Source organism: Gavialis gangeticus, unplaced genomic scaffold, assembly GCF_001723915.1.
Source record: "Gavialis gangeticus isolate Ggan-Ray unplaced genomic scaffold, GavGan_comp1, whole genome shotgun sequence".
NCBI classification, from domain to species: Eukaryota; Metazoa; Chordata; order Crocodylia; family Gavialidae; genus Gavialis; species Gavialis gangeticus.
Window position 1 is genome coordinate 71,074,939 of NW_017729032.1, and position 10,978 is coordinate 71,085,916.

Genomic DNA, 10,978 nt, shown 5'->3' on the forward strand with positions numbered 1-10,978 from the left:
TTGCTCCCTGCAGGACCAGACCAGTGCAGAATAATCCTCATTTGCATTGAGCAGAATAATCCTCCTTTTGTCTTGGGGAGAGCGGGGGCGGTAGCTGCAGTTGAGGCTGTGCTGCCTGCAGAAGCTGGCAACTCAGCAGGCTCTGCTGAAGCAGCAAGAGGTGCGTATCTGTTGCTAAGCTCCGGCTGGGCAGGGGCCTTGGTGCGGCGGGCCTTAGGGCCCTTGACCACCTTGGTCCATGCCCCTGACCGGACAGAGCGGGAGGTCCTGGAGTCCTCCTTTGTCCTGGAGGAAGACTGTGGTCTACCCTCTGGCTTCCAGGGGAGAAGGGCCTGGCAGTAGGAGTCGATCTCCTGCTCACAGTCCCTGATGACTCGCAGTCTCTGGACTGTGGCCTGGAGCTCCTCCAGCTGGCGTGCCAGAGACCCCAAAAGGGAGCAGACCCCACAAGGGGAGGTGGCCATGCTCCCGGGCCCCAGAGCCTGAAAAAGCGACAGGCAGCCCCTGCAGCTGAGAGCCAATGGCTCCGTCTGGGTGGCCGTCTCTGAGGTGCCGGGGGAGGGCCGCAGAGCCCAAGGGGACCCTCGGGGTGCGGCGCATGCCCATCTGTGTCATACCTCTGGTAGGCTGGCTATGGCTGGGACTATCTACCCTGGGGGGTTCGCAGGCAGGGTCTTGGGTCTTCCCGCGCACCCTCCTGTGCGAACTCTGCGGTAACTCACGTGCCAGCAGACAAGCACGCCTGTTTGCGCAGCCTGTTCGCGCAGCTTTGGTTGCGTGGCTCCCTGGGGGGCTGGGCAGTGTAGGGGCCCTTAGCTGATATTGTTTAGCTATAAAAAAAGCTAGATAAAATAATCAAAATTCTTGATTGCTGAAACTTTAAGCATCTATGGTTTGGAAAATCTCAGAACTGTCACAGGGTAAGGACACACACAACTTAACTGTTCCCAGAACATCACCATTTGGGAACTGGTTCACGAACGCCATGGTTCAGAGGTGCCCATTTGTACACTGCCAAGTGTTTGAAGTAGAAATGTCACTTTTCAGATACTGCAGTGCTATCAAATGTCCAGCAGGAGATGGGAATGAGTCATTAACCTAGCATATGTGGTAGTGGCAAATGGCCAGGAGTTTCCCCAGTATCTCCCTAGTGGAGAAGGAAGGCCCCAATTGGCTAGTGTGAGGTTGCCTGGACCCCTTCCAGGCCTCCCTTAACAAGGAGCTAGGTATTCTGGGGCCTGCCCTAGGTCTCTGCATCAGGCTGCAGCTTTAAAAAAATGGCTTTCCCTAGAAAGTCACTTAGATAATTTCAATTCACCTACTCCCTCCAACTGTGAGGTTGTTGGGTGGTGGGTGCACTTTTAATGACAAACACGTACCAATTGCTGGCTGTGGGAAAACTGAACTAATGTGCAACAGAAGCTTATTACCACAGATGGGCTTGGTCCATTGTTAATTGTAGGTGTGAACACACATAACACTTAGATGGGGGCAGAGGCACCCTCCCCACCCACCTGAGCAGTACTAGAGCAGCCAGTTACCATACAGAGGTTGGGGTGGGGGGCAGCCAAAGAATGGTGCAGTGAGGAAATCATGGAGGACTGACTAGACACTACTCACAGAAAGCTTGTTGTCCACATACAACACCAAACCAGATAGAGAGAAATGTTTCAAAACAGTACCTACCATATTTACTCAAATATAAAAGAAGCCCCTCCCATTCTCCACCCAAATGAGCATGGGGGGGAAAGCTCCTCGTCTTACAATCACATACAAGAAAACCTCATTAAATGCACTGTATAGCCTTAAATTGCTGCCAAAAGCAGCATGTGCTCAGTAATGGAAATCAACTATGAAACTGATTAAAATACAGCCAACACTGAGCATGACTATAAAACACAAGACCCACGTTGGACAAGCATACTGATGGGAAGCTACCACAAGCCTCAGTTAATGAAGCCCATCCAAATAAGATATATGGCATTGCTCACTGTGCTCAGCCCCCTCAGTGCCAACTCTTTTTCAAGTCATGGTGAGCCACTATGTTGAATACATTTTTACTCCCTTTCACTCCCACAGCTGAGCTGTGATTTTCTGTCCCATTTTCAATTATTCCTTTCTCTTTACCAGCCTTAAATGTCTGGCAAACATCACCAAACTCTGCTGGCCCCTCTCTCAGCCTGGAGTATATGATTAGCGTAGCCCTGGCCTCCATGAAGTGAAGCTGGACCAGGTTGCCCTACACTTCATCTACATATAAAGTTTTGGGGCATCCCAGGACTAATGATAAGAACATCCAGTTCCAGTCATGAATAGGTGGCTAATTAGCACATGAATACTTTGTGGATGGTATATCTGGAGTACACACACATCCTGAGCAGTGCTAAGCTATGGGATCAACATGGCTTGAAACGCTGTTGACTCTGCTGAGCCCATCCCAGTGAACTATATGGTAAAATCATGAGCCTTTTGGCTTTGGACTAGTATCATATATAGTTTTTACTTTATCTGAGGAGGTACAAAATGCTGCTTAAAAGTATGTTTGTGGAATACCTATACTAAACTTGCATCAGTCTTAAAAAAAAAAAAAAAGAAAGAAAGAAAGAAAATGCATCAATTCATCCTTCAGTGTTTTCAGATTTGCTCCTTATTTTTCCAAGTGCTCAGAGACAGCAGGGTTTGACAGGAGGAGAAGGGGGAAAGGGCTGCGGGGGGAAGAAATTGGGGGGTGGAAAGAGGGCAAGGGAGTCACTTGCCTCTCCTCTATTTATTTTCCCTGGTGTAGTAGAGAGAGGGAAACAAATCCAAGGCAACCCTCCAATAATTAGATTCTATGCTTGGAAAATCATAAATGTATTAATTTTCCATATATAGAATCTAAGTATTGGGGTGGTAGTCTTATACTTAGCATTGTCTTACATTTGAGTAAACGCGGTAATTACCCAGGTATATTTTTGAAGTGTTCCAGCAGATCTATACTGTTCTAAACTGACTTGTACATCTGGGCATTTACAGTCTAGACCATATTTTAAAATGTCTAAGTGTTACCTGTGTTCACACCCACAGATTCAGCTTGGATTAACTTAGCTTCTACCATGTTTCACACAATTTATTTATGAGAAGTAGACGTTAACAGTTACATGAACTTGGTATGAAGAAAGTTACATAGTTCTAGGTCAGAGCTGTTCAGTGGGTAACCTGAGAGCTATACGCAGCCTGCAAGGAGTTAACATGTAGCCTGTGGGCTCCTACGTAGCCACTTCTCCTTTCATTGCTCCTGCTGTTACAGTGTTCAGGGGCTTTGGACTCCTTTCTCATTTGCTTTCTTCTTCCTTTCCTGCTCCTGGGAGCAGGGTGGTGCAGTGGGATGGAAGCCAAAAGGGTTCTGTGCTACCTGTGCACTGTGCAAAGCCAGGGGAGCAGCACTGAACTGTATGCATGGCAGGAAGCAGGGCTAAACTACATGCAGTGAGAGGGCAGCTGGCTGCTTGCATGGCTGGGAGGACCACATGACTGCTGCCCACACAGTGTCTGGCCCAATGGTGCGCAGCCCAGAGTAGTTCCTCACCACCTGGAAGTTAGAAAGACCTGTTCTAGATGATCCACACTGCTCTGTACTGTGTTTTAATAACCAAATTGGATCAAAGCTGTAAAAAATTAACAAATAAATATTTTTACCTCAAGTTGAACTTTTTGTTCTAAGTTCTTATAGGTCCTTTGCAGTAATTCTTTTGTACCAAGTACACCATACCACATCATATTCTTTGTCCGGCTTCTGGAAATAAGGAATAAAAATTCACGTACTGAAGTGTGATTTGTGTTGTACATGCATGTTTTGTGTGGAAAGAGTGAAACAAAAAGGGTATTAAAGGAAGCATGCAGAACAACAACATTAAGAAAAATAAAATGCCTCTGCTAAACCACTGATGGTTCCATTACCTGCATTTTTCAGGGTGTTCTTCTCGTTTATTATTAAATTCTAATGAAATTTTTGCATCTAATCCAATTCCAAAGTAGTTGTTCATGACGCACTTTTCTGAATATCCTTCCCTATGAGAGGAGTACAGATAAATTTGTAATTGTACAGTTATCTCAACAGCTCCCATATACCTTTGACCTAGGTTGTGGCTGGTCCTAGCACCCGTATATGCTTGAAGCCCCATATAATGACAATAGCAATCATAGGGCTGACTACCTGCCAGCACCTCCTGTGGTGTGAATGACCTCAGAAGGAGCAGAAAAGAAAAACAGGGCTCTACATCAAGACACCTACCTAGCAGAGATGGGCAATGGTAAAGGTGACTGCTTGCTGCACTCTTCAAAAGCAGAAAGAGTATGCCAGGAGTGGGCAAAATACAACCCATGGGCTGGATCCGGTTTGCCAAATGATTCTACCTGGCCTGTGATTACTCCTCTGAAGGAAAATTGATTCTCCCCTGCAACTGTCTTGGCTTTCAGCACCTCTCACCCTTCCCTATGCTGTAGCTGGGTGCAGCAGCAGCAGCACCAGAGGCCAGACAGCAATCCCCCTGCCCCAGCCTGGCCTGGCCCACCCTGCCCTGCCCCCCAGCCCCCTGTATACAATCCAAGACAGGGGGCATTGAGCTCCTGGCCAGGCTTCTGCCTGGTGAGGCTGTCTGCACATAGCTCCAATCCTGTAGCCATTTAAAAACAAAACAGCCCAGCCCCAGCAAGAGTCAAAGCTCAGGTATAGTTCTCCCCACTTGTGGGGGAAGGGGTGCAAGGGGAACAGGGCCAGAGGTTGCGAGTTACCTAGGCCCTGCCAAGCTGGGCCAGAACTTGGTAGGTGTGTGGGCACCACTAATGCAGTGCCATGTTGTGTTCCCATGCATTGTTTCAGGTTGTGTCATGTGGGTGCAGCTGCAGCAGCTGGTGCAGCTCCTGAGCAACCCCAAGTCTGTGGTACACAGAGGGGTGAACATAATGTAGCACTGGCCCAGCTGAGCCCAAATAACCCATAACTCCCAGCTCCCGTCTCCCTACAGCCCCCTCCCCCGGCCCAAGTCTCCAGAGCGTGGCTAGGCCAGGCCAGTGCCATACTGTGTTCCTACACAACGCTTCAGGCCACACAGGTGCAACTGGCATAGCTCCTGCCCAACATGGCCACATGCCAGGGACTCAGGACAGGAGAAGGGGCACAGAGAGAGTTGTAGGAATGTGTGTGCGCGCGCGCGAATGCATGCATGCATGCATGCCTGGAAGAGATGTGGGGTGGAAAATTTTCCAGTGCTTTATTTTTCCATGGGAAATTTCCAATTTCTAAAAATTCATTTCTTCATAAAATTCATTAGTAACAATGAATAGATGCCAATAGCCATGATGACAGACACTGCCATGCAAAAGAAAGACTTTAGAGCAAAGACACCATTTGGGGGGCAGCACAGAATATGTCTCCTTTCACATGGTGGAAGGGATACTGTAACACCCGACTGTTGTCCAGGATTGCTCTAAGGATCCTAAACATTTCACCAACAGCAGCTTCTTGTAAATGGAACTGGAAGGCTTTCACCACAATCAAAACAAAAAAGAGGAATAGACTACCAGATGAATGCACCACTAAGCTTGCTTCTATTTCTCAAAATCTCTTACTCCTGGAGAATCAGTCAGAAGCACAATTATTGAAGAAGATGCAGTGTGATGATAAGTTGCCCAAGCCCATAGACTCATTGGTAAAACCATCCTTTAGCGAAAGAGAATGTGGTTCAAGTAGTTCTGAATCAGATTTACCTCAAACTGATTCTGAAACGGAACTAAGAAGTAGTGCAAGTGATTCTACACATAGTGACGGTGAAACTGGAGGTGCTGCAATGACCTCAGTGGAAGAGAGTTAAACTCTGTTGAAGTAGATGAGTGGACAACCACAGCATATCATGCACAGTTCTAGTGTGTCAACAGTTTTCACTGCCTTCGGTTTTTTTCTTAAATTTAAACAAACAATGTCAGGGAAGTACATGGTATTGTGTATTGTCTTTACATTTTTACAAATATTCCAATAAAAGTAATTTCTTTCCGCATAAAGCTTTGAATTTGTTTGAACATAACATTTAAACCACATTAAGTGTGCTGTATTTTATTTTTTTCCTAATCAAATATTTCAGTTCAAATACTTGTGGCTGTTGGGACATAACATTAACATGGGGGTACTTTTTTAGTTTTGTTTACTAAGTATAAGTCAAATAAACATGCTAAATCAGATCACACTATTTAGGGCATTGGAAAATTTTCCAATTCAAAATTTTCTGGAAAACCCACATCTCTAGTGTCTGCACTGCATGTGTAGGCAGCCCACAACAGCTCAACAAAACTTGCCAAGTGGCCCTCCATCCCAAATAATAGCCCACCCCTTGGGTGCGTTCTAGGGAAACTCTGCTGGACACAATGTTTCCAGTGTCCTGCACTCTGTAGTGCCCTTATCTCAGGATCAGTACCTAAAAGGCAGTATCTGCCATTTTGAATTTGAGTAGTATTTTCCTCTGAAAACTATGAATTAAGGCTTATTTTTCATTCTAGAAATTATAAATTGCAATTTCATAAAAGCAAATAGACTAAAATAGAAGTGAATAGAGTGAAATAGGAGTGAATTCATAAAACAGAGATTTTCTTACAATGAATCTGGATCAGGGTCAATAAATGGAGTAGCACCAAATGGATCAATGTTTGCAAGTAACATTTTGCTGATAATAGAACTTCCTGCAATAGAGGCAGCAAGGCCAGCCCTTAAACCTGAGGAAAACAGAGAAACAAAAACAGTGTAAAAAATGTCACGAGGAACATCTAATTTTCTTAATCTAAGAAGTTTTGCTAGATGGCATGAACTAAAGTCATATATATGAATGCCTGCAGGATGAGCTTTGTGGTAGCTCAGTGGCCAGGCAATGCAACAATTACACCATCATCTGAGAAACATTTCAGAATTTCAGTGCAAAACTCAAACTGAAAATAACACCCCTCAAAGATTACTATGTTTTTTCATTTTAGTCCACTCCACCAGCCCCCAAACCTCCATTATTTTGGCATGGTTTCTTACTACAGGGAGGTAGGGGAAGGCACATGAAACAAGGGTGCAGGCAGGCAAAACAATGAAAACAGTTCCAAGGGAAACGCACAAGGCAGTAATTGAATAAGTGAAACACTGAAAGCCAGGCGACACACATGCCCCCTTTGCTGTTCCTAGCCAGAATGTTTTAAAATGCTGTAGATTCCTCTGCCAGCCAGGGAGCACTAAACAAGGCTGCAGTGACTTACAACTGCTCTACATTCCCCTCTTCCCACATGGGGATGGGAGGTAGATGGGAGTGCAGAACAAAAAGCCCAGAAAGCAGGGAAGGAGGAATGGCAGGGGCTTCCTAGTGGAGCAGAGGTAAAGGGGATTGAGGCTGGAGGGCTTCCTTCCAGCAGTGGGGGGGACCTGTGAGTCAGTAAGGGAGGTAGTGGGAAGGTAAACCCAGCTTCAATGACATTGGAAATCCCAGCGGGGGAAATCCCAGTGGAGACCCAGCAGCACTGTGGGATCTGGGATAGGACCTGGTGCTTGGAAAGCCGGCACGTTGTTCACCCTCTTTCCCTTCCTCTCCTGTGCAGACATAACCAAAAGTGAACAGCTCCAAAAATGAATAATTTTGTTTCAAGAGGTGTGACTTTGGATTGTTTTAGCCATTTATGGAATACTTGAAAGGACTTGCATTTGGGTCCAGATAGCGTTTGAGGTATTCCAAACATGTTTGAAATATTTCATTATGCCTGTCCACACCCCAGTAGAGAAAAAAATTGGAGAGAAGAAAAAAAGTACAGAAAGAAATGGAATGGAGAGGGACAAGGGAACAAGAAAGAACAAGGGGGAAAGGGTAATAGAGCAGCCTGAGTGTGTGGACACAGGAACACTTCTAAAAGGGAGCCCTTCTAAAAGGGGTTTCAAAAGGGCAGTGGACTGATATTTCTAATTATTATATATGAACCAGCTAAGAACAACTGCAGCCAATCCTGTCCAACTTTAACCCTGGATGAAGGAATGTTAGTTGGAACTGATTTGCTGCATTTGAATTGCTTGCAGCTGTTCACACACAGCAATGTGAATATACCAGCTACTGCTCTTCTGAAACACTGCCCTTCCAAGGGCTCTGTTTGCATGTCCACACCCTGAAAGATGTGATGGGATAGGGAGCAACAAGATGTAGACAAATGAGAAAACAGGTGTTTGCGTCTTGGAAGCCAAGTAAGGAGCTAAAGAACAGTTCTCGTTTCTACTACTGAAAGGGTCAAAGTTCGTAATTTTTGTTCACTGGCAAGCTGCCAACCCCCAAACTGACTTACAGAAAAATCACAAAAGAATGCAATATGCCATTAATGCAAATAAAATGTGCTTTCCAAAAGGTTTCAGTTAAACTGATATACAAACATGTTTCATTATAAGTTACCACGGCTAATGACATTTTATTAAGCCTCTGTATATACATCTCAATATGCTCTGAAGGGTCAGTCTGCTTGGAGACAGCCAGACATTTTGGTAGAAATGTGCACATGGGAATATGAACAATTTTGCAGTTCTCATTGATGGAAAGTACCTTTGTATTTATGGTATTTTTCCTGAGAGGTGTCCCCCCCAGCATCTCATTTAGTAAAAAAGGAATAAGGTTAATTATTCCATTAAATAGAGAGTAAAGAAAGATATAGAGGTCTCCCAGTTCTGCCCCTTATTCTTCAAAATCAAGTGCTATACTTTTGCCATGCATTTGGTGCTCAGCTCAGTGACAAGAGGCATTTTAAATTACCCCACATTTGATACTGCACATTTGCAACACAAAAACGTTGCACATATCTATTCAACAGCTTTTTTAGAAAATTATTTGATATCCTTGGGTGAAGGTATGTAAGAGCAAAGTTTGATTAAAATCACGTAAGGGCATATAAAGTTATTGAATGGACAAGAAGAGTTCAGAATCAATCATTACCTGGACAGATTATTCTAGTGTTAAGCACTGGGAGGTTTTCTTTACTGGCTGCCAAGGCTGCGGCAGAGAAAGAGCCTGTCTGAGAATGGAGAGCTCGACTTGTACGTCGATCTGGAGATCTTGGTGCAGTTTTGGCTGTGCAAAAAAGTTAGAACAAAATGCAAACTGAAATATACATTTGTGCACTAATTAAGGGGTGTATGTTTGCGGGTGTGATATGTAAGTTTCACAGTCTCAAAGTATTTTACAAGCATTAACTATTAATCGTACCTAATACTCTCTGAAAAATGTCCCTCATCTTTCAACGGGATGGGAAAACTAGATGCAGAATGGTCAAAAGACTTGCCCAAGTTATTTCTCAGTGAAAGGATGTGAGATCGGAAGATCAGCTGCTCAGTTGTGAAGGGGCAGTGTTTTGCTCTGTGCATGGCCAGAGCAGAAGCAAAGCATCATAGGATGCTGAAGGACCGTGCTGCAACTTCTCCTAGAAAGAACTGTTTTCAGACATTCAGCCTCCCACAAAAAACACTCCTGGGAGTGATTTAATCCTGGTTGTTACTGGATTCTCTTAGAGCAGCCATTTTTGCTCTGGGAAAAAAATCTGAACACCCATATATATTTGGTTTCTACTGGGAAAGTAGCAACTCTTCCAGGAGAAAGAATGCCTGTACGTGGCCAGAGAAGGAAAAACTGGGTCACAGCAGGGGATGGGCAGCCTATGGTGCTGGCTGGTTCACAAAAGGTGGCCTGCCATTAGTAAAAGGTGGCCAACCCCTGATTTACATGGAGATAAACAGAAAACATTGTGGGGGTTCAGTTTAGCTTAGCCTATGTCTACTTGCTTCCCAAACCTGAAGTAAAAGGCATTTTGTGCCCAAAAGCATGTCCAGCCTCTCTCCCAACTGTTCAGCTGATCCAATAAAAGGAATCACAAAACCTCCTGAAGCTAAACCCTGGCCAGCTCCAGAATCATGGATAAGAAAAACTACAAAGCAGTTAGATGACCTGCATATTTTGTCTTCCCACCTGCATAATCATTTGTTTAAAAAATTAATAGGAAATAAATTATCAAAAAAATAATAGTATAAACATGTATGCTACCAACAGAGCAAGTGCTTAAATGTTCTGCAGTTCACCAAGTGAATTATTAAACTGAAAAACTGGAGAGAGAGACAGAAAAAAGAGCAAAAGGTAATTCAAGAAGTGGAAAAACTGCCTTACAAGAGATTTTGAGAGAATGGGTAGCTTATTAAAAAGAAGATTGAGAGGTATCTTGATTATGCTGCATAAATACCTCCACAAAGATAATATACTAGGTACTAAAAGGTCTCCCTAATCTAGCAAAGTAGAACATAACAAGGGCCAAAGGCCAGAAATTCAAGTCAAACAGATTAAAATTAGAAATGAGGCAAATATTTTGAATGACGAGGGTGAGTAACTACTGGAATAAGCTATCAATGAAGCAGTGCATTGTTCATCCCTTTTTATCTTTGGATTAAGGCTAGATTTTTTTTGGTGACAGGCTTTAGACAAAAACAAGTTATTTGGCTCAGCAGAGGGATAACTGGCTGAAATTCTGTGCCCTCTGTTATACAAGATGGTCCCTTCTGGCTCTTAATATCTATGAATTAGCTTCAGCAGCTATCAAGCGATAGTGTTGTAAGACATAGCATCAACACAAAACAATCCTTGGCCTACATGCCTGACCAGACAATTCCAAAATGTTTGAAAACAAGTAGAAATAAAATTAGCAAGTCATATTTAAATTTTACCTAACAAGAGTTTATTAAATATTTAGACTGAGGTAATTAATGCATGGAAAACATTACCTTCTTCAACTGACTGAGGGACAAACCTCAGAGGGTAAAAAAAATAATTCTCAGAACACAATTAGCGTTCATCCATCATAATGCTACTGAAAAATTCACAGTGCTGTTCTTACAATCTGTTCCCTCTATTCAGGAACAAGGCGGTTACGTTAAAAGAAAAAAAAAAAAAAAAAAAAAAAA

At 43.8% G+C, this 10,978-nt stretch overlaps 1 protein-coding gene across 3 annotated transcripts in view; it reads right to left on the minus strand.

Moving 5' to 3' along the window:
• Positions 1-10,978, minus strand: part of DGKH (diacylglycerol kinase eta) — a 283,862-nt gene that overhangs the window by 57,599 nt on the left and 215,285 nt on the right. For 2 of the 3 annotated variants that reach the window (XM_019525020.1, XM_019525018.1), the window contains exons 17-20: positions 8,970-9,104; positions 6,627-6,744; positions 3,940-4,050; positions 3,679-3,775 (exon numbers count right to left, since the gene is read on the minus strand). In XM_019525020.1, coding sequence (XP_019380565.1) covers positions 3,679-3,775; positions 3,940-4,050; positions 6,627-6,744; positions 8,970-9,104 — 461 coding nt within the window. The remainder of the gene's footprint in view (positions 1-3,678; positions 3,776-3,939; positions 4,051-6,626; positions 6,745-8,969; positions 9,105-10,978) is intronic. The other variant, XM_019525019.1, reaches the window with a different exon arrangement.